Here is a 22,693-nt window from a genome sequence, read left to right as displayed (position 1 = left end):
GCGTGCACACACTTCCTCGTTGCATGTAAGCTTATGCATTCTAGGCTGATGCTACACAACGTCCTCCCCGGCAGCCAATCAAGGTCCTAAATAGGGTACCCCAAGGTTTCTTTGACGATACACCTCCTGTATGTGGTTGACATCTCATCCAGTACTTTCCTCACCTTTATTTTCTTAGTTGTCTCCACGACACCAGCTCCAACATGGAACCACCCTTCGTGACTACTTTTTATCTTTATTCCGCCGAATACACCCTGATACGTCATCCCAACACCGTCCTTTCCACTGGATTCGAAACCGTCTTTCTGGCAGACCAAGCGAGGTAGATATCGACCTGCATCAACATCCCTCAGCAATAATTGACGTCCCTTATGCCAAGGGCAAACGTGTACGTTCCTCTCCTTCTCAAATGTTCAGTTCCCCCTGACTTGATTTTCTTAGAGAAACGCTTGTGCAAGAGAAAAGCGGAGGCCAATCCTGAAAAACCCTACCACAAGTACCTCAGGCCCTCCCAATAACAATGCCACACAGCAATCCGCTCAGGTCCAGTCATCTTCGCAAACACAGCCGCAGGTTGCTATCCCCACGTCATCCACCACTCCCGCACCTATAACTTCAAATACTAATCCTCATGCAATGATAAAACATGCCAGTCGCTGGACTCGCTTTTGGCTCTTTATCTGTTGCGCCTCTCCCGAGTATACCGATGGTCATCATTAATCTATACGACAATTTCTCACATTTCATGATGTCATCTCATCCCTTGAGTACATATGATGGAGGCATATATAGATGAAGCCGCGTCATACAGATTGCTTCTGCAGAACCAACCGTTTTGTCCTTACATGTGGATAATAATCTGTAGCTGCCCTGTCACTTTATAGAACACCTGTAGTACAGGTTATCATTGATACCTTCCGACTTTTGATACGTACGAAGGGCCATATCTGCAGATGTCGAATATTATTAACTTGAGTTGAGGGTTAATTGATTAATGCACCACTACTGTTCCGACAGGACAATAAATATCGCATGTTACTAGAGCAAGCTCGACTATAGTTACCCGATAAATGATGACGATGTCGAGTATAGTTCATCCAGTCGACTTCACGGAGATGATAAAGGTGCTATTGTTGAAGCTCCTCCGATCGACCTGCTTGAACATCGGCAGCATACCAGGAAAATGGAAGTTATAAGCCTTGTGTTGCCATAGCCTTTGGTGCACAGGAAACAACACCACGGTATTACCAGTCGAGGTAATTGAAGCTGCTACTTCCTTGCAGACTGAATCAGTACAAGACTATACTGACAATCAATACGCAAAGCACATCAATGTAATGGGCTAATAAGCATCGTCATCATCAACCATAATCACCTTCAATCTCCACCCTTGCCAATCGTCATCCGGCTCGTCATCAGCCCATTCAATATCTTCGTCACCAGGATCCCCCGCAACACCATTCATCTTGTGATCAACAAGGTCGTCAATTCCACCTAATACGTCAACAGCCTCATCTTCCTGAAGCTTTTTGCGCAGAGCAAGTTCAACTTCATTCTCCTATTGGCCGTTAGTAAAAGGGAAGGATACGAATGGAAAGTGCAGCTTACAATGTCAAATTCTGATTCTCCCTCCTCATATACCACATTCTCATCTGCTTCTTCAAATCCGCCAGCAAATGCACCCCACCGCTCTGGGGACGGACAATGCCAAATGAGTACAGAACCTTGGTTAGTTGTTGAGGCAAGTCGAGAGGCTTGTGGATGCCACTAAAAGTAATAATAATTGTCGTAACTAGTATCATGACAGAGAAGACGTACATGAATATCAATAAGAGGTTCCCTACCGCCGTCCAAAGCGGTCGCAAATTGACCATCATTCGAAATATCCCAGATGTAGATTTTGTGCGTCGCTGGATCCGCCGCACCTGTTCTCGCACAAACGATTCAAGTCAAGTCGATAATGTTGTAGAGCAATTTACCTCCAGCAAGCCACTCTCCATCAGGGCTATAAGACATAGCATGCCACGAGACCTTGCTAATGGGATCATTGAACCTATGAGTAGGTTCCAACTCTGTTTCTAGAATCGCGCATTCGGCACCCGCGATGGGTGAAGGATAAGTGGGGAGGATGAACTGCCTGATTGTTCGATCCGAAGAATTAGTGGCAAAGCGTCTATAGAACATAGCATAAACGGAATGAATATATCGGAGGATAGGGCACCTACCGCCCAACCTTCGCAAACTCCAGACTCTTCATGCTACCCGCACCTGCTATGCGATGCCGTGCAACCATCTTTAATTCCATTAAATCCAATTTCCATGATAGGCTGCCAGTGGGAATCCTTACAATTTTCGTTCTGCTATTAAACACCAGTACGTTCCCGGTCGAAGTCCCGACAAATACGTGTCTCCCAGAAGGATCAAATCGCGCGGTAGTCATGATGGAACTGAGTCAGTAAGTCAGTGCAGGCTATAACGCAGAAACTAAGCCAAATACCGCGCCCGTTCGTCGTCGTCATCTTCACTCAATGTTTCGCAGAGCTCCACTCTCGCTCTGTGCTCCTTGCGCGAATCAACTACATACGCCTCGCCCGTGCTGAGCAGTGCGAGTACTATGCGACTACGCTTGCATTTATCATAAGCCTATGAGAACAAAAACAAAAACAAGAACGATGCGCACCTATTTCTCGGATGAAAATATGCGCTGACAACCGGTGCATCAAATCGTATCGTATTGTACCGTTGTGGAGGATCGACTGGAGAAGCTAGATCCCAGATGATCACGTTCCAGTCTTTGGATGATGTCAGGACATAACGGGAGTTACGGGACCAACTATGTAGATACGATCAGTTGACATGGAAGCGCCGATAGCCGTTGCATCACTCACTCGACGCTTGTTACAGCCTTGACGTGCCCTTCGCACCACCGTATAACAGCGCGAGTGTCGAGATCCCAGATAGCGGCTGAGCCATCTGACCTGCCTGCTGCGACGAATTTGCCAGTCGGATCAAAGCGAGCAAATGATGCACCAGAGACCAGTGAGGTTTGTACAGCGGTCGGGTGTGTAACGGTGAATGGGTCTTAGTATGAGGACTCAGTATACATTATCGAAAATGATGCGCAAGCATACTGAGTAAGGAAGCATTCATGTTTAGTGTTGTCCGAATAACAGTTCAGCGCTCAGCTCTGAGTGATATTTGAGCAGGAAGGAGTTGGTGATGTATAGGTCACGTTGAACTGTCACGTCGCGTCCATTCTCCAATCAGCGATCATCGAACAGTAATGAGCTCTTCAACACTTCCCAACCTACTCGCAGACCTTGCCATTCCTAAAGAATTCTCCCGTTTTGACAAGCTCACAGATGAACAAATCCTTGCTCAACTCATCAGGTGGAAAAACGGTGTGAGGGCTAGCCTCACGACTCTTCGCGATCTGCTCGCGACGCGACAAGGCATTCAAAGCCTACCTGTCGACGAGCAGGCAGATATCGCCGCGTCCGTAGCTGCGTTTGATGGTCCTGGTGAATGGATCGCAGATGATGCATCGGCTCTCGCACTATGTATGACCCCTCTATGACCAGACTACCTTGACGGCGTCTCACTCTCATCACAGCCATCCTCGATCCGCTTACAAAACCACACATCCATCCTCTGGTACTGACGCGTATCCTGACGTATTACCTCAAACCATCTTTTGCTGCCAATCCGCATCCACGGCTTAATCTGCAGACGGGGCGCAAGTTACCTCAGCCAGCGGATACGCAAGATGCATATGAGGGGCAAGTATGGAAGACGCGCATCGGAACTGGAAATGTTTTGGGATGGTGTTTACGAAACATTGAGGTGCGTGCAGCAGATGAATGGACTCCCAAAACGTATCTCAATCACGTAGGCCAGCACGTATGAATCAGTTTGGCACCTGATTCTCCCTCCTGTGATGACTTATCTCGACGATTTCGAAGCACCTTACAAACTGCGGGGAGTGCAGCTCGTATCCGATTTGCTTTTTCGCGTTCCTCCGGAGCTTCTTAAGCGTACAGGAGTTGACGGCCTTTTATTCACAGTACGTCACGATTAAAATTGAACTAATGCGATGTGCCATATCATTCTCTTTCTTGCTGTTACGTCAAATGCAATTGCTTTGAATGCTGAAACTCTTTTAATGCAGTCTTTAAGTGGTACATTTAACCACTTGCGCGATCCGTTCACCCCGGATCTCATTCGCGCCGCCGTTCCTACCACCCTGCACCTGATTGACATCATCTCACCACCCTCGCCGGCTCCGCTTCCTCCGACATCTGGATCTCCCTCTCAAGGCCGCACCGTAGTTAAATCAGGGTCCTTCTCTGCAAATCCGGCCACTCGATACGAACATCTATCTACACTTCTCGGTTCTTGCCTTATTGGCACTGTCTTCCTGTATGCATATGCCGACCCTGAGGCCATTCTCGCGGCGACAGACATGCTTCCGCTTGTACTTGTCCCCATCGGAATAGGCGCTGTCAGGTGGCTCAAGGTATGCCTTTACCAAGTCAACTTCGACTTACGCAAATAACTGGTCGTTTCTAGGCACTAATTCCGCAGTTCACCCATGCTCTTCTCCCGCCAGCCGTTCCTTCACCCAGCCAGCCACTTGATGTCGATTTGAGGCTTAAGGTGTCTTCGCTCCGCGCACTATGTACTTGCATTGAGACCTGTGCCCCCCGAATGTATCTGTGGAAATACAATATCATTGATGCAATTGGACGTGCATGGGCAAGCGCCATGGACATTGAACATGAACGTCATACCCAGCTTGCGGATGAGACAGGTAGGTAATTTGCCCTTTGCTGAGTTTCTTTGTCATTATCGGTATCCAGGTGCATATAGCTTGGCATCGGAATACAAAAAACTCCTTCGAATGACTTGCGTTAAGCTGGCAGAAGCATGCCCAAGAATCATTCAGGTATGATACCCATTCGCGTATCTTGTTGGTAATTCTTATCATGATATTTGTATCCAGGAAGAATATCAACAGCTCATAGCGTTTGATTCTGCGCTCTTTGATGATCTTGTTTGCAAGGGTTCCTCAGGCACGTCAGACAAATAACACCTAGTTCTTTCTTGAAACAGTGTGTTGTAAATTACTATAGATCAACCTGAATGTCCGTAATCCAGTGGCAATATGTAGGTACACAACAGAAAACAAACACGTGTGCGTGAAAAGCGCGTCTGGATGAAAATCTGCCAGGATCAACTCCACAAAGCACTGCCACGCAATGACGGAAAGAATCGCCCAGATCCCAGCCCACTATAACCATAACGCTCAATACCGGGCCGATGCCAGATCAAAACTTCAATTTGATGCCTCATTTCTTGTGAAGGAGAGGGTTCCTCGGTGGTTTGGGTTAAATAATCACGACGCAGGCTGCACGTGGCCGGGGGTACAGAATGGGGAGGCCGTGAGGTATGTATTAGCACCATAAAATGTACATGGCAAGATGGGGTTATGGGCAGATATATGTTCAAGAGACAGGGGAAAGCTTGAACGCAACCCACGAGCTCAGTGTTCCCACGCAGCAGACTGGGCAGGGGCACTTTCCCAATTGCTTCTCACAAAGGGCGAGTGATTAGGTGGGCGACCTGCGTTTGTGAAGAATGACGAGGGCGGGGTCGCATTTGCTTGGGAGGCTTGTAGGTAAAATGGATCTGTGGTGGTAAATAGAGTTTGGGATTCAACCGGCGTGCCGACAATCGTCATAGGCGTGGGCGCAGGGGTTGGTGCACCTTTCAACCCCGTGTAACCCCAAATGAAGGTTTTTGGAGATTGCGGGGAGGATGGGATTATCATGTCTTCAACCATGCGTTCCTCGTCCAGCTCGTCTGGGTCACACCATCCCTCGTCTACACTTTGTCGACGGGAGCGCGGACAAATGATGCTGTTGTTACGCTTCCTCTGAGTTATTTCAATCGGGATATAGCCTGGAGGCCACGAGACAGATGAAGAAGGTGTACGCGTAGTAGGTGTGGTGCAATGTTGCACGTGTGTGGGGTCACACTTACTAGCGCTCGCATTTCCACACGAGTTAGGTGAGCTAGACAATGCACAAGAGGGTGAAATTTGGTGTGCAAATAACGTCTGCGCGAGCTGCGCCTGAAAATCGCAGCGCCACGACGTGGCCAGATAAGCATTTGTGGGGGAATAAGGTTTATAGTAGTATGTACCTGTAGAGTTGCAAGGTCGATAGCCTCTTGACCAATGTGATTCGCATTGAGGGAGGATACGAGGTCATCTATAGACACGCTCATGGTGAAGAGCCTTTGTGCGTGTGGCGGAAGGTAACAGAGGAGAGATGAACAGAGCCGTCATGCAGAGCCTTGTCAGGAGTATAAATCATTAACTCCGAACCACGTGGTTACTAATTCGATACAACCAACTTTCGGTCACTTCCGGTCCGTCTTTAGCTTACCCGTCATCCTCCGTTTCAAACTCTGAGGCTAAGTGTTCCGAGACAACATCATGATTAACATGCGTCATGATGCACAATTTGTCCCCTAGCAATCCTTTCGCAATTTCGTGAGTTTCTGCACAAGAAAACTCTTGCATCACGCCAAGTGATCTTTTCTTGTTCAGACTTAGACTGGCACGGGAAATTAATCTTCTCTTGTCAACTATGCTCGGCATGTACTTAACCTTACCGCCCTTCGGAAGTTCTGGTGCATATGCTTGGTACGTTGTTTCTCATATTTGCGTACATGGTGACTCATACGCATGGTCCTGTGCTGAGTTAACTGTGCCGACACTTTGTACGGCCCACAAGGCTATCTTGAACCCCCTGGAACTGCCAAATACCATTTCCGCGGACTAGACAAAGGCCGTTTGTTTATTCTTGGCTGTCCATTTGGTCTGCGTCTTCCTGTGTGTTCATCTACAGATCTATGAAAGCTAGATCGCTCGTGTTGCCTATTTTGCTCAGCTGAGCGGCGGTATAGGCGCTCTTGAGCAGAAATACGGACCGTTTTCCCTATCCCACTTTATCCACGAGAGCTTTCATCAGGTCCTGTTTTTAAACACGTTCTGTCAATGAACTCATCACAAAGTTACGACATACATTCTGATTGTTCCAGAAAAAGCGCTCTGATCGGCGCCGAAGCCCAATTGGGCGGTGTTCCAGCTTCATTTAGTGTCATAAATCTTATTGAGTAAGATAATTGTCACACATGTGACACTGGGGGTTTCAGATTTCAATCAAAAGCATATCTGGATCTGACTAGAGCAGTTCCAGACGTAGCCCAGCTGAGTGTCCCAGAGCACTCCACTCTAGAATGCCTTTCAAATGTAATTTCACTGGGAACAAAAGGTAGAAAAATGTCACTTTCCTTGCTGTTGCTCTCATCCAGCACTGCTGACTAATCATCACATTGCAGCTCAGTGTTAAGGGCACCTGGGTTGCCCAATAAGTAAGGTTTAAAATAGTGGGCAACTAAGCATCTCATCCAGGTTTAGAATACTGTACCATTTCATTCAATTCAATAGTCACACATCACAGAAGGTCATGTTAGCATCAAAATTAGCCCTATGTCACACGTAACATTTCAGTTTGTCGAGTTTACTTTTCAGGAACAGAATTTGCTTCTGCTAATAATTAACTACACCATAATCATGTTTCTCGACTCAGTACTTACTCAAATCTCACCGTTGTCATGATGGCACCAGAACATGTGGGAATACAAAGTATTGGCCTTCTTGTTTCTTCTTCCCTGCCCTAACCCCTCCGCCACATCAATGCCACCCTCGTTCTCAGGCTGGACCATTTGCATATCGCCACCTTCAAACTCCAAGCTCTCTGTGTCTGTCTTTGAACCAAGCCTCCCATCCACCCTCTCAATACCAGCTGCAACACCAGCACCCACCATATCAGCAATGGCAGCTGCACATGGGACATCAGTGTCGTCAAATGATGTGTCATTATAGAGGTCCACCTCTGTCTCAACATCTTCATTTGTTTTTGTAGGGTCTGTCATTTCTTGAGGCTTCACTTTGGTGAGTTCTTCCCAAAATTCAGGGTCTTCTGATTTCAACTTTCGCAACTTGTCTTGTGCAGGAAAGCCAGTAAGGCTCTCATATGACAAGTTAAATTCACAAACATAACACATCTCAAATGCCTACAATCATAATTCAGTATGTGCCAATCATTTTTTTCTTTCTTACCTTCTTCACAATGATGGGTTTCCCCACAGTTTTGAATGTGTCCCACATCCATGTGACACTTTTATTGCGCATAATGGCAACACACTTGTCAATGACCAAGTTCTCATTGTGTGCAAGCTGTTGTGACATCTCCTGCACCACGTCACTATGGTATGAGTGCTTTAATGAATGCTTGAAAACTCACTGCATTCTAACATCACAAGGCTGAAACAAGCCTGTGCACCCTCCAGGTACAAAGTTCAGCACAATCATTGGGTGGTTCTCCTCCAACCATGTTTGGAATTAAAGGGACTGATGGACTGACCATGCATCAATTTGCCACACTGATGTTTGTGTTTGTGGTAAGCCAAGCTCTTGTTTCTTCCTCTCAAAATATGGTGCAATGATCTTGTCAACCAAGGTATGCATTGTCGCTTGTGTCGACCAGTATGTTTTTGTATTTGAGAACTCAAAATGAAAATTTTCCTTGATGCAATTTTCATAGTTTGCAGCTGATGGATTCAGACATGACATTTTTGAGTGCCCTTGATAGATAGCTTGCAGCAGAAGCATTGTACCATCATTGGCAACCAAGATGACAACTGTGAATGCACATTTTTTGTCATTACCAACAGCAGAGACCTGCTTGGCACCTGTCTTCACCCACGTCAGGTTAGACCCTTATGCACAGACAACTTGAGTCTGATCAGTATTGACATAGAGACCAGATGGGATGTCTTCCTCTTTGATGATGTACACCAGTCGAAAGAAGGCTCACTCGCATAAGTCTTCCCAGTTATCTGGAGTTTTTTGTGCAGCTCATATCATGCATCTCTTGGACCAGTGCAAGGTTTCATGCAATCAATGTCATACAAATGCATCTGAACACTGGAACTTTGAGCCATCTTTTGCTTGGTGCTCAAGGATGTCTGGTGCTGTATCAGAAAGGATTGCAATGATGATCTCTCGGATTGTGATAAGAGTAAGTACAGCTCTAGCATCATGAAGAGCTTGAAGCTGTTTGATGATGGCCTGCTCCGCAGCTGGGTACTTTTTCTAACCAAACTAATCAATATCATTCCAAACCAGCAGTATTGATAGCACGTACGAAAATCCTTTTTTACCTCCATTGGAATGTCCCTGATGATTGCCCAGATTTGTCATCCGAATTGCAGCTTCAGTCCATTTGGGCTTGCCACTGTGATCAATCCAGCCTTCAACTGTAGACTTTGCAAGACCTTTGAAAGTTGCCAAATCTTTCTTCTTCAGATACTGAACAATTCGTGTTGAGCTCCAGGTAACTGATGGATTTTTGGCAGTATTATCAATCTGCACCCATGTAAAAGGTCTGTGCCAGTTGTGATATACTGCATCTTGCTTCTCGAGGGTGTGCTTGCGACCTTGAGAATGCTTCATATGCTGACACTGATGTTCTTTGACCATTTGGTCAGGTCTTGTTAATTCTGCAATTGATGAACTAGATCACTTAGGTCCATTATTGGCTCAATGTTGTTTCATGCTATCAAGTAATAATTGAAGATTGGCCTGATGAGATCCCCTTCAATAATCTTAGCAAGGCATCCAGTGGAATTCCTGCTTTGGAGGACCTTTGAGAGAGATGGAAGTCTGAAGAAACTGCCTAGAGACAGCTAGATGATGAGGAGTTGCAGGAGCTTATTGAGGAGCAAAATGGCAAGCTTGTTGAACATCACCATCAGCCTCACTCAGATAAGGGCAAGAAGTGGTGCTGTGCCTTTTCTCCCAGTGAGAACATGATCTCAAGGCCCCACAAGAAGGCTCCATATATGAGTCCTGCTACTGTTGACAGAAAGAATGAGATGGATAGCACTCTCATCTCCTTCCAAAACATGACCTTCAACACTGTGTCTCTCATTGACACATTATTCAATAGTGCACCTCTTGTTGACACACCTCCTGCACTCAACAATGCACCTCTTGTTGACACACCTGCATTCAATAGCACACCTCTCATTGTCATACTTGCACCCAATGGCGCACCTTTCATTGACACACCTGTCATACAGGAACCTACTTCATTGTTTGATGTTCCCTTTCACCCTTTGGTATTATTGTCCTCTAGTAGTACAGGTGTTTCATTCACTGAATTTGATTGTACTTTAATCTTACTTGCACCATTCTGGCAATATATTTTGAACAGTATTTCATATATTCCTTTCTGAGTAGTACAATGATATGTATTGAGACCATTATCACAGCACATAAGCAGGATACATGACAATCTCATCTTGAAAACAAAGCCACAGGAGGCCATACTGAAAGATGTGTAGAGATGGGTATTGGGGAGAATCAGCAAGCTGATAGAGATCAAATGTGCTTGTCTCACCTCTGCTCTTTTTTTGTAATGTCCATTGCTGTTCCTGTTACGACAGATACCCTTCCCGTCAAACATACCCAAGCTTAACTTAAAGGGCTTCAACTGGGCCATCTTCTCATTGTGTTTTCAAGTCGCTGTTAAGGATCAAGGAGTTATGGAAGTACTTTGATGGATCTTGTCCCCATCCTGCTTTGCCCGTAACTGCCGCAGAAGTCATTGTTGCTGAAAAATGGCAGAAGAACAAAAACCTTGCGAAACATCTACTCACTCAACGAATTCCTGACTCCATGGCTCTTCGTGTTTGCAATCTCACAGATGTTGCAGCAATGTGGGCAGAAATTGTTTGTGAGTACACTGAGAAAGGCGCATATGTGCAAACAGACTTGTGCACCAAGTTCCTCAAATCAAAGTGCCCTGTTGGACACGATGTACGTCAGTTTCTGGACGAACTACACATGAAATGTGATGAACTGTCAGCGGTTGGCATCGACATCAAGGAAAAAGACTATTGCTCTACCATTATTCAGTCACTCCCAAACCATCTCACAATCTTCGCATCCAGGCAACTCACAACTGCCCAACTCTACAGTACCACCAAGACAATCGAACCAGACATCCTTACTTCCCTCATCATTGAGGAATTGGAACGGTGCACTAGTCATGATGCACACCCCTCTCGCAACACTAAGTCTGGTGGTGCTAACCAGACATTGGGAGTAGCAGATGTTGCCCCTAGAGGCAGGGGTGGTGGATATTTCAGAGGATGTGGCTCGAACTCCAACAGGCAAAGGAGGCCACACCCTCTGTATTGGAACTGTGGATCACAAGAACACTTTAAGGCAGCCTGCCCTGAGCCAGATAAGTCAGCAGGAAATCATGCTGACACAGCAAAAGAGTCTGCTCACACAGCAGCAGATGACAACAATGAAGACGATGGTGTATTCATCGTTGAGCACACCACAGACTCTGACTCTGTGTGCTCACTCCCTGCCCTCTTATCCACAGAATCCTCTGACGATGATGCTGATGAACGATCAAATCTTGTTGTTAGCAATGACAATTGGTTTTTGGAGGTGGGAGAGGACAGCTTACCCTCTTTCAAAGATTGGGAGAGCCAGTCAGCAGCCCCTAGCAGTGGAAGCAACACAGACTCCTTCATAGACCTAGGTGAACCTTGCATCAAGGAAGAACTAGCTGCTAAAGTTAGCGGTGGGCGTGATAATGGCGCCAGTCATCAAACTATATGACTCTGGTGAAGGTGAATCAACTCAGCTCTAGGTCAAATGGTAAAGGCAAGGAAGGGACACAAGAAGCTGATATAGTGATCAGTGCAATGCCTAGTCTGCTATGCTTGGAGGGACAAGTATGTTCAATCCAAGGGGAAGCAAGGGAGACAAATCCACAGTCATGCAGCAGCTGTGTGAGGTGAGCAATGGGTGAGTGAAGCGCAGGAAACTTGCGTGAGATTAGTGTGAAGGTGCAGGAACACGAAATGCAAAAGTAGCAAAAATGCAAAATAAAACTAGCAATGAATGAGGGCTCAATGAGTGACAAAAAAAAGACTGCTAATATCTTCTAACTCTAGCTATAGACATGATGGGGGGACTCCACTAGGGTAAAGTGTGGTGTAGTAAAGGGTGAAAAATACGGTCCTATATATGGATCTTGCTAAGTGAGCTAAGTAGGAGATAATGTATGTAATAAGGTATGTAAACCAGGGTCCATGCTCTAATATGGTGCCATTTTGATAAAAATGCGGAAATACGTACCAGTGAGACTTGCTGGACAGTGGATGGATGCTCCTGGATGATAAGGTGATGAAAGCGTGGGAAAGCAAGTGATGCGAGGGCATTGCAAGGCGCAGGAAAGTCGCGCAACACGGGAAAGTGTTGCCTGATAAGGAAACAGCTTGGGAAAGGTCAGGGAGTGATGCTGCAAGTTGGTGCTGCGAACCTGGGTGGTATGGACTGAAGTATTATGCGTTGCAAGTCTGTAATTATGTGAATCTCTACACCGGCACCACTCGCCATATCTCACCATACTGAGATCATTTTGAGACCATGTCCCCCATCCCACATAAACCCTTTGTTGCCGCTAACAAACAGCACTTCAATGCGACAGGCATTGGTGAACTTGTCATTGAAGTCCCCAATGGGGTAGATATCTCCAAGTCATGTCTTACAGAGGTTCTGTACTCACCTGAGGTGGGATACACCCTCATGTCAATTGGCCGTTTGGATGACCTAAACTACTCCACTACCTTTGCTGAAGGTACCTGCACCATCCACGATGCTTCTGAGAATGTCATTGGAAGCATTCCCAAAGACACTCAAGGACTCTACCATGTCGATCATGGACCAGATAGTGCACATGCAGCAGACAAGACCATTACTGTCATGGAATTACATTGGCGTATGGGACACATAGCACCCAGTACTGCCTGATGCCTAGCAGAACATGGCTTAGTAACCGGCGTCAAAGTGGATATGATGTCTGGAGAGCCTACCTTTTGCAAATTGTGTGTCTATGCAAAAGCAACTCACAAGCCTGTGGCTAAAGTCCATAAGGAAAAATGTGCAGCAGATTTCAGCAGAAGAAGTTCACTCAGACTTATGGGGCCCGTCACCTGTACCCACCCTAGGAGGACGTCATTACTACATCAGTTTTACTGACAACAAAACTCAACTCACCCATCTACACCTCCTGAAGCAGAAGAGTGAAGCCTTCCAGGCTTACAAGGATTTTGAGAGTTGGTGCAGCACCCAACAGAATGCTCACATCAAAACCTTGCACTCTGATCATGGTGGTGAATACCTAGGTAACAACTTCAGTATGCATCTCAAGGCTACTGGCACTATGCACAAGCTTACCGTACATGACACTCCCCAGCACAACAGAGTGGCCGAATGACTCAACCATACCTTACTTGAGAAGGTACACGCAATGCTCCATGAGAGTGGACTACCTCGAGTTCTGCAGGGAGAAGTTGTATGCCATGTGGTCTGGCTGAAGAACAGGACGCCTACCAAGGCCCTAGATAGTGCCACACCTCTTGAAGCTGCCACTGGGAGAAAGCCAGACTTACACAATGTCCAGCTGTGGGGCTCCAGAGTTTGGGTGCATATTGAAGGTGGAACAAAGCTTGGGGGATGTGTCGAGGAAGGGTGATGGATGGGGATTAACAACACTAGTGGCAATGGGCATAGGGTATATTGGCCCTTGAAACGGTCAGTGGCTGTTGAAAGAAATGTCTATTGGGACCCCACAGAGGTCACAACAACACCTCGTGAGGGGGAGGAAGAGAATAAGAGCCCGAATGCAATTATATCATCACCGTCATACTCACCTCTTAACCCCACTCCATCAGCCACTATCCCAAGAACTCCAACTACCACTTCCCACTCTAAGATTCCCATCCTATCAACCCCACCAATACTCAACATAGTTGCAAAGAGAGTCAGGAAACCAAGCCAACAAGTCCTAGATATAATCGAAGGAAGTGGTCCTGTCCCTAAAGGAGTTCAGCTACCAACACCAGAAGCCATATCCAAAGAAAGAACTCACTTTGCTGGAGAGGAAGCAGCAGAGCAACTTATGGCTATACTGGAAGATGAAGATGATGTCACTGAACTCTCACTAGCGCTTGTTGAATTCACTGCTGAAGCTGAAGCACTTGAACCCACTAGTCTTGCCAAAGCTAAACGCCATCCTGATTGGGCCCAATGGGAAGCAGGCATCCTTGAAGAGTTGGCCACTCTGCAGACAGCTAGTACATGGAAGCTTGCTGAACTCCCTGCAGGAGCAAACCTGGTAGGATCGAAGTGGGTTTTCTGAGCCAAGAAAGATTCCGCTGGAAATATAGTCTGTCATAAAGCGAGACTTGTTGTACAAGGATACTCACAAGTCCCTGGTGTCGACTATTTCGACACCTATGCCCCAGTAGCCAACCTCTCTTCTATCTGAATGACTCTCACACTCGCTGCTCAACTGGACCTAGAACTCTATCAAATTGATATCAAGGGAGCATATTTGAATGGAGAACTTACTGGTGACAAAGTTATTTATATGGACCAGCCTCCCAGATTCGAGTCAAAGGAACACCCGACAAAGGTCTCTTGGCTGCAAAAGACTTTATATGGACTGAAGCAGAGCGGAAGAAGATGGTATCAGAAGTTGATGGAGATATTGGTGGATAAGATTGGACTTGCTCAATGCGATGTCGACCAAGCTGTGTTTCACGATCTGCAACCAACGAACTCACTGTCATTGTAGTCCATGTTGATGACTGCACTCTTGCAGCCTCCTCAATGGACCTCATCAAGCAGTTGAAATATAAGATACGCTGTAGAGCCTCGCGTCTCCACAGGCACTTCCCTCCAAATTCTCCCACTTTCCCTACAAACTCCAGCTCTAATCCACAGGATATGTCTAGTGCATTAGCACACTTAAATTTTATTTCGCAGGTTTCACGTGCAGCCTCGTGTGTTCGTGCACTTCACGCATCCACACTCGCATTGTCCATGCTAGTAATGGGGTGGTTTGGCCATGGCTGGTTTGGCCTCGGCTTTTATTGGTTATGTGGCAGTTCGGTTAGCAGTAAGTAGGCTTACTTGATTTTTCGGCTCGGTTCACCTCAGCTAGCTGCATGAACCAACTTCAAGTGCATTATGTGTGAAAGGCAGCTTGAGCCAGTTCAACCAGGCTCCAACCAACTTGTGCACACTATGTGCGCAACCTCTTCTATCATTTCAACTTTGAAACACATTTCTGTCTGATAACTCTTTGAATCAAATATCTTACTGTATAATGAACAAGGTCCCAATTCAGGTCGATGGCAGATTTAGGTTGGGAGACCTCTTAGGATCTGGCTCATACGGTATGTAATATGTTGTTTACATGTACAATTTATATGTTAAAAACATGTACTAGGTGCTGTGTACCATGCATGGAACATTATTAATGATGATGACCTTGCCATCAAACTTGAGCCTCTCATCAATAATGCATCCTCTCTAGAGCATGAATATCGTATTTTGAAACATCTTGAAGGAGGGGCTGGGATTCCGCAAGCTGTGTGATTCGGTAGAGAGGCGGCATATCATGCTCTAGTTCTTGATCTGCTCAGGCCATCACTGCATGATCTTTTCATCACACACAATCGAAAATTCAGCCTTCATACTGTCCTGAATTTTTGAGACCAACTGGTAAGTTGGTTTATGGTGTCCTGGCACTGGTAGATGCTGATATATATCGCAGCTCTTATCTCTGGAGCACATTCACTTACACAACTACATTCACGGTGATATAAAACCACAAAATGTCCTTGTTGGTCGTGGAGACTTAGAGCAAACAATTTTTATTGTCGATTTTGGTGTTGCAAAAGAGTACTGGAACACTGCTGCCCAAGCCCATATGCCATTGCGCCATGGTGGACATCTTACTGGCACTCCCGCATTTGCTTCAATCAACAACCACCTAGGAGTTGTGCCTGGTCATCATGACGATCTCGAGTCACTTATATACATGTTGATTTACTTCTTGTGCGGTTCCCTTCCATGGTTTACTAGTGACCACAAGAAGCTTCCCACTTCTTCTATACTGGCACGCAAGGTGGACACCACCATTGAAGATCTATGTCTTGGAATTCCTCCTAAGATCACAACTATGCTGATTTATTCACGCAATCTTGCATTCTCAGAGGATCCCAACTATGATTATCTTAGATCATTGCTCCACGATGTTCGCGCCATAATACCTGCACTGGCTACATGCTCGCTGGATTTCAGTCAGCCCCATCATCTCATTACACATCCTCCATCCCTGAAAGGTCACTCAGTGGCCAAGGAGGCGCCTCTGTGTCAACTGAAGACAACACCTCTTCACAGATCAACTTGTCGTATGTGAGTGGTTCGTGTTCATTCTTTACACACTCATTGACTCGAGCCTTCAAGTTTATGCCCACATAATGGTTGCCCCATGCCTGTAACTGCTTCCAAGACACCACAGCATAAAAAGTCCTAGTTGTGTACTATATCATTCAATCATTCACTCTTTTTGGTACCTGAGAGGCTGAGATGTGAGTAAATATTCTATGTAGATGATTTTGTGTACAGGGAACATGTATTCTAACAGGCCAGAACATTTTATCATGCAGAACCACCTCATGTGTGCGCTCCACCTCTTGCACAAAAAATGTTCCAAGGCGCAAAGCATCAAGCATGTGCATGTCATGTGACATGTTGATATGAATGTGAGGTCCATGGATCCCACCTCCTTGTATTAGGGCCCATCAGGTAGTATTGCCATGCACACAAGGTGAGTATTTCCTTGTTCCTTCCTTGTTCCTTCCTTGTTTACTAAGTTTACCCTTCTCTTCTAGCCTTATCAGATTCACCTGACCACTGACCAGTGTCTTATTTTTGCCGGCAAGAACGTCATGGTGTCCCCTCTCCCGCCACTTATATTGTCCTTATCTCAATCCTTATCTCTCAGTCATGCTCACCTTCTTGGCTACCATCACAAAATGTACAGAGACACTTTCTATAATAAAATGTTCAATACCTTGGCATGATCTTGCCTGATCTTTTTGCCACCATTCCCTGATGTGAGTCTTTGCCTCTTCTCTCCTCTCTTGTCTTCTGCTGTTTAACCTCCTCTCTCCTCTCTTGTCTCCTGCCATTTAGCCTCCTCTCTCATCCCCTCCGGCACTGACCTTCCTCTGGCACTGGCCATCTCTCAAAGACATGGTTTTTTTACAACTTTTTATTTCTGTCAGTTGAAATGTGAAGGTCGTTGAGGCCCGAGGGATCTATTAGGTACTACCATACTAGGGACATGATTTTGTATTTACTCTAGACCTTCCTCACATTATGCCCTTGAATGTCTGGCATCCGACATTGTGCCAAGTATTACTCAGCCATCAACTGTGCGCAACTCTAGCCGAGCTTCACCGAAGTTCTGATTTTGATTCTTACTGTCACATCTTGTCTTTACCAGCTTCATCTGAAAATCGGCTGCATGATTGCTGACTTGCCTCATTATGACTTGTTTGGAGTCAAAATCGGATGCACAACTTTGAGGTAACAACAATAGCTGATTATTCACTAGGATCTCTAATCTGCTCTACTAGGCTACATTCAAGAACTACAGCATGCCTCATTGGGGATCTTCCAAGTTCCAACAGACCATTGATTTAATTGAGCTGCTCAGCTAATGGGAGGGATTACAGTTTGGGTTTGTACTTCTTTTCAATCTATCCAACCAATATTACTTATCATAAACCTGGCGCAGTCAGAAGGTGTACATGACTCATTGAGTCATAATTGCATGAGGCTCGAAGATTAGAAACATCTGTTTTCTATTTCTTGAATGATGTATCTACAGGTATGGTCCTTCCAACTCTTGTTTCAAAAACTCCTAGTGGCTAATTCATTCTTTTGGAATAGCTTTCCAGGCACATATCCAGGGCACTGGTGCACTGCATGTTGGGCAACATTTTGGGGCTGTTTGATGCCCAGGACCCCATGAGCCTTGAGGCTCTAGCTATGTCTTACTTCACTAATCTATGGCAGTCAACACACCCTTGAATTGTCGAGACACGAGCGACAAAATTACATGTAGGCAGAACTATTCTTCGACCTTTACCATCAGGTGAGTCAGTACTGCACTGCTGCATTTTCTGGAACTTATAGAATGACAATTTATATAGAACAGTAATTTACTCACTGGGTCCCCAACATTCCCAACCATGCCACCTCGCTGACATGCTCTCAACACACCCCAGACTTCATCCCCTGCTGCTGTAGATCCCTCCATAAACACCCCGCAGACTTCATCCCCTGCTGCTGTAGTTCCCCCCATAAACACACCCTCAGATGTTATCCCCTATTGCTTCAGCTCCCTCCGCTGCATCCACCCTCACTGCAGCTCCCTGTGTTGCAGTGACTGCAACTCTCCAGAATCCTCACAGAGCTTGAAGGCCCACCACAAGGCTTTGAGGCAGTACAGCTTGCAGGGCTGGTCCAAGCCATGTAGCAGACGATGGTGAATTCATCGACCTTGACATTGTTGATGATGTCAATGAAGAAGAGGACGGCGACCTACTCACCCCAGTAGAAGCAGTCTGCACAGTTCCCAGCCCACTTCAAACACAGACAGGTGCCAATTCAACCCGATCCAATCTGTTAGCCACAGGACATCAAACAAAACAGCTAGGATTGGAGGTGCACCCTGTGTGTAAGTATTATCTTTGGGTCTTTTTATTTTTCTCTTTCTCATGTTTGCCAGGGACATACAGAAAGAAGATTCATCACACAATATTGCTGAATACAGCTCGCTGACTACCATGGGCACTCTTCGCAGTCATCTGCTCAAAATTCACTTGCGTGTTTATATAACCGTGCTTGAGCAACATAAACTAAAAGTTGGGGCAAAAGAAGTTCGAGATCTTCTTTATATAGGCTGGACTCTCGCACAGATAGGTCAAGAGCTTGACCAGAACCCAGATAAGCTTCTTGAGTCGTTCGGTTCCCCCCCCGGTGGTAAGCATCTTGGTTCGCAACCCAGGACAGGGGTGTTGGCACTTGCAGATGAGATACCAGATTATGCCATTGAGGAGATGCATAGGCAACTCGTCAAATTCATTGTGGTCGATGACCAGGTGAGTACTTATTTACTCTATATGATGGTTATTAATTGTCTTTAGGCGATGAATGTAATAGAATGCCCTGAGTTCTGTTGCTTACTTCTACTTCTGTGGAAAGATCTATGGGAGTGCAACATTCCTCATCGGACAAAGCTATGTGAGTTAATAGTTGAAACATGGTATCAATATTTTGATGTTTTAAAGCAAGATCTGGCCATAAGTGTACGACTGTTTGATCTTGCAAGTTATCTTACGTTCTTCTAGAAAGCAGAAGGAGAGATATCATTTACTTCTGACCCCTGGTCAGATGAGAACTGATGTCCATTCATTGCATTGACGGCTCACTGGATTGCCCAACATGGATCAAAGCTTGTTCTCAAGGCTGGCCTTCTAGCTTTTAGCCATGTTCCTGGTTCTCATGATGGGGTGTCACTCGCTGTAGTCATATTAGGACTCCTGGATCGTGCAGAAGTGACAGACAAGGTTAGTGATTGACCCACCATGTAACATATTCTGACTTAGTCTAGATTGGTCATTTTACTTTAGATAATGCATCAAATAACCAGACTGCCATGGTCGAGCTTTCTCATCTCCTGTCGGCACATGGCATCGAGTTTGATCCCATTGATCACAAAATCCCGTGTTTCTCCGCATATAATCAACATATGTGTTCAGCACATCATTGCTTCTTACCATTCCATGGATCTTGCAACGGTGCCTACCGAGTGGCTAGCTTGTGGTACCACCATCAAAAAGGAGGGGTATTTGGAAGCTCTGAAACTCAAACCTGTCAAGCGGGGTAAGAATCTTGTGTGTGTGATCTGTGCATCAGGCCAGCGACGCAAAGCCTTCCGGAATGCTATCTCAATTGGCAACCAGGGGAATTTATTTCCAGGAGAAAAACTTCCAGTCCTCAAGCTTCTATGTGATGAGCCTACTCGATGGGATTTGACGTATGTTATGCTCAATCATCTCCAAACACTTCACCCAGTAAGACTTTGTCTCACATAACATTCATTGCAAACTTACAGTGCCCCAGGCTATTGATTGCTACCTTGCGACTCAAACTAGCTTATCCGAACATGGGTTGAGTCCAATGGAGTGGATGGTCTTGCAAGACCTTGAAGTGATTTTAGAGGTCAGTGACTCAGTGTTGATATTGCTCAAGCCCACAATGTGTTTTAATCTACGTCAGGCACCCCATGCTTGCCAACAATCGATGTCCAGTGAAAGTACACCTATGTTGAGTGGTGCAGTCTCTGCCTTAGAACATCTGATGGAGTGGTGGGAAGGGGTGGCCAGGATCATCATGCACTGTGCGCCCATGATTAATATAGGCCTAGCCTGGGCAGAGAAGTATGGTCACAAGATGAGTCAGATGAATGCATATGCCATTGCGATGTGTGAGTTCAGTTTTGATACAATTTTATCTCTCACGATCTTTTTGTATAGTCATTGACCCTAGCTTGCGTTTATCATGGATTGATGGTCACTGGGGCAAAGAATGTGCTCGTACTGCCAGGGACTCTATCAAGCGACAGGTATGTCTACCTTGACTCGAATGGTGCATATTTAACCTAACGTGTTCTACGGCTGCGAGAGAAGAGAGAAAGCTCTATTCAACATCCAGCAGTAGAATTGCCTGCTCATCGACCACACACTACAACCTTAGGTGCACAAATTTATGGTATACCTGACATTGACTTGCTGCCATGTCACCATCTCAGTGTTCAAACAGTTGACAAGGAATTTAATGCATATAGTACATCCCATGTCAGCCCTCAAGGAACTGACCCGCTCGCATTTTGGAATATATGTTTTTTTGTTGAGTCATTCACTGACATTCATTATTGATCACATCTCAACCAGAGCTCAAAAACCCTCTTTCTGACCATCTACAACCTTGCAATGGATTATCTCCTGATCCAGGCGTCTGCTGTTCCCTGTGAACACATTTTTTCATCAAGCAGTGAGATGTGTACCAAAAAGCATAATCGCCTCAGCCCTGCTATGGTAGAGATCCTCCAGATGCTTAAATTTTTGCTGAAGAAAGAATGACTCAACTTTACGAAAGGATGGTCAGCATCAGAGCGGGAAATGGAGTATTATACTCAAATACAGTGCACGCTGGAGTCAGATGACTCATGCCAGCATGCATCTTTATCATCTGCTAGAAGTACTGGCAGCAGATCAATGTGACGATATTCCTGATGTTCCTACTCTCTATCACTGACGTTTTTCCTACCTCCTTCGCAATCTCACCACCATCACATCATGTACCACTACCTAGTTTTCACTTACACTATATTTGTCAATATATTGATTTCAATCGTTGATTCCTTTCTCCCCAGGTTTCCTAATCCTCAGGACTTATGACCAAATGGTGGCAGAGAATTTATATTGTCATGCTAACAATATCTCTCTCTGCAAATGTGCAGAGATGCCAGCAAAGTCAATGTTCCATCAAGTCTGCCTATCGCAGACAAGGGACAACCCTTCAAATATACTGGTGCATACATTGGTTTTGACTGGGATCTCCCCCACAAAACAGTAGTCCTCCTTGAGTGTAAGTGCCTCAAATACATTGCTCGTCTATCTCATTTTCTCACTCTATTCCTAGACTCACAAGTGCCAAAGCAAGAGCTCAAACGCATAGCAGGCTTTCTCAATCACTCAGCCTTCATCTACCCACATGGCCATTCATATCTCACCAATATCTACTCAGACATGGCCGCATATGGCACCAACAAATTTGCTCTTAGATATCTTGGCCATTCCACATGGTCATAAAATGTCGGGTATGTACTTTGAGTGAGTGTTTTTTTTTTGTTTTCTGCGTACGATCACTCCGATCCTGGTCCACATGATCACAAACCATCAGGTATGTATTTTGAGTGAGCATTTTTTTTTTCATTTTCTGTGTATGATTGTTCCCATCCTGGTCTACATGATCACGAACTATCAGGTATGTACTTCGAGTGAGTGTTTTTTTATTTCATTTTCTGCTTACAATGACTTCCATCCCCAGTCTGCACAATCACAAAACATCAGGTATGTACTTCGACCGAGTGTTTTTTTTTTCATTTTCTGCTTATGATTGAATTATAGTGCTACCCTCAAGACAAATTGGACCAAAAGTTTTGAAGGTAACATTCTTATCTACTCTTACAGAATACATACTTACTACTTCACCTGAACAGAAGCCAGTTATATCACTCAACACTATTTCACCTCCTCCCACACCTCGTGACCCCAGATCCTCGAGATCCAACACCTCCACTTTGGCTTCCATTTTGACTTTGAGCTCGATGACCCATCAGCTCGATCCGCTTCCCTCCTCCTTGCTGTGCATCGGCGCTCTTTCCTCTCCTGCTCCTTCATCTTTCGATCTTCTTTCCTCCTCCTTGATGTGCATCTGCACTCTTCCCTCTCCTGCTCTTTCTCCTTTTGATCTGCCTCCCTCCTCATTGATGCACAGTGGCACTGAAATTCTCTCTCCCGCTCTTGTATCTTTTGTGCACGA

General features: G+C 45.5%; 8 protein-coding genes across 8 annotated transcripts; 3 read left to right on the top strand and 5 right to left on the bottom strand.

Moving 5' to 3' along the window:
- Positions 1-1,000: 1,000 nt before the first annotated feature.
- EDB93DRAFT_1178866 (WD40-repeat-containing domain protein) lies at positions 1,001-3,230 on the bottom strand. The gene is made up of 10 exons (XM_041450598.1): positions 3,132-3,230; positions 2,889-3,081; positions 2,681-2,833; positions 2,498-2,620; positions 2,348-2,447; positions 2,226-2,293; positions 1,980-2,173; positions 1,819-1,925; positions 1,609-1,767; positions 1,001-1,558 (listed from the first exon to the last, which is right to left on the bottom strand). The coding sequence occupies exons 1-10, from the start codon at positions 3,148-3,150 to the stop codon at positions 1,343-1,345; spliced, it is 1,332 nt and encodes a 443-aa protein (XP_041302340.1). The 5' UTR covers positions 3,151-3,230; the 3' UTR covers positions 1,001-1,342.
- A 9-nt stretch (positions 3,231-3,239) lies between these two features.
- On the top strand, positions 3,240-5,174 carry EDB93DRAFT_945759 (uncharacterized protein). The gene is made up of 7 exons (XM_041458046.1): positions 3,240-3,560; positions 3,614-3,843; positions 3,893-4,063; positions 4,169-4,516; positions 4,570-4,810; positions 4,860-4,945; positions 5,003-5,174. The coding sequence occupies exons 1-7, from the start codon at positions 3,284-3,286 to the stop codon at positions 5,087-5,089; spliced, it is 1,440 nt and encodes a 479-aa protein (XP_041302339.1). The 5' UTR covers positions 3,240-3,283; the 3' UTR covers positions 5,090-5,174.
- A 368-nt stretch (positions 5,175-5,542) lies between these two features.
- On the bottom strand, positions 5,543-6,288 carry EDB93DRAFT_1094546 (uncharacterized protein; the record flags this gene model as incomplete). Its single annotated transcript, XM_041446600.1, has 2 exons — positions 5,543-6,133; positions 6,205-6,288. The coding sequence occupies 2 exons, from the start codon at positions 6,286-6,288 to the stop codon at positions 5,543-5,545; spliced, it is 675 nt and encodes a 224-aa protein (XP_041302338.1).
- Positions 6,289-7,665: 1,377 nt separating this feature from the next.
- Positions 7,666-8,320, bottom strand: EDB93DRAFT_1108195 (uncharacterized protein; the record flags this gene model as incomplete). Its single annotated transcript, XM_041447808.1, has 2 exons — positions 7,666-8,145; positions 8,192-8,320. 2 exons carry the CDS (start codon positions 8,318-8,320, stop codon positions 7,666-7,668), a joined length of 609 nt encoding a protein of 202 aa, XP_041302337.1.
- A 153-nt stretch (positions 8,321-8,473) lies between these two features.
- On the bottom strand, positions 8,474-8,824 carry EDB93DRAFT_1094559 (uncharacterized protein; the record flags this gene model as incomplete). Its single annotated transcript, XM_041446602.1, has 1 exon — positions 8,474-8,824. A coding segment is annotated over one exon (351 nt), but the record flags the coding sequence as incomplete, so codon positions are not given.
- A 213-nt stretch (positions 8,825-9,037) lies between these two features.
- Positions 9,038-9,613, bottom strand: EDB93DRAFT_1108194 (uncharacterized protein; the record flags this gene model as incomplete). Its single annotated transcript, XM_041447807.1, has 2 exons — positions 9,038-9,213; positions 9,295-9,613. The coding sequence occupies 2 exons, from the start codon at positions 9,611-9,613 to the stop codon at positions 9,038-9,040; spliced, it is 495 nt and encodes a 164-aa protein (XP_041302335.1).
- A 5,719-nt stretch (positions 9,614-15,332) lies between these two features.
- EDB93DRAFT_1243179 (casein kinase I alpha) lies at positions 15,333-16,392 on the top strand (the record flags this gene model as incomplete). Its single annotated transcript, XM_041452107.1, has 5 exons — positions 15,333-15,402; positions 15,456-15,554; positions 15,636-15,706; positions 15,783-16,265; positions 16,354-16,392. The coding sequence occupies 5 exons, from the start codon at positions 15,333-15,335 to the stop codon at positions 16,390-16,392; spliced, it is 762 nt and encodes a 253-aa protein (XP_041302334.1).
- A 2,409-nt stretch (positions 16,393-18,801) lies between these two features.
- On the top strand, positions 18,802-19,488 carry EDB93DRAFT_1108191 (uncharacterized protein; the record flags this gene model as incomplete). The annotated part of the gene is made up of 3 exons (XM_041447806.1): positions 18,802-19,185; positions 19,247-19,327; positions 19,435-19,488. 3 exons carry the CDS (start codon positions 18,802-18,804, stop codon positions 19,486-19,488), a joined length of 519 nt encoding a protein of 172 aa, XP_041302333.1.
- Positions 19,489-22,693: the final 3,205 nt, after the last annotated feature.

The sequence above is a fragment of the Suillus bovinus genome (genome assembly GCF_016758785.1).
Source record: "Suillus bovinus strain UH-Sbo-P2 chromosome Unknown EDB93scaffold_98, whole genome shotgun sequence".
In the NCBI taxonomy this organism is placed as follows: Eukaryota; Fungi; Basidiomycota; class Agaricomycetes; order Boletales; family Suillaceae; genus Suillus; species Suillus bovinus.
The sequence above is the reverse complement of the archived record's forward strand: the minus strand, read 5'-3'. Positions and strand labels throughout refer to the sequence as shown.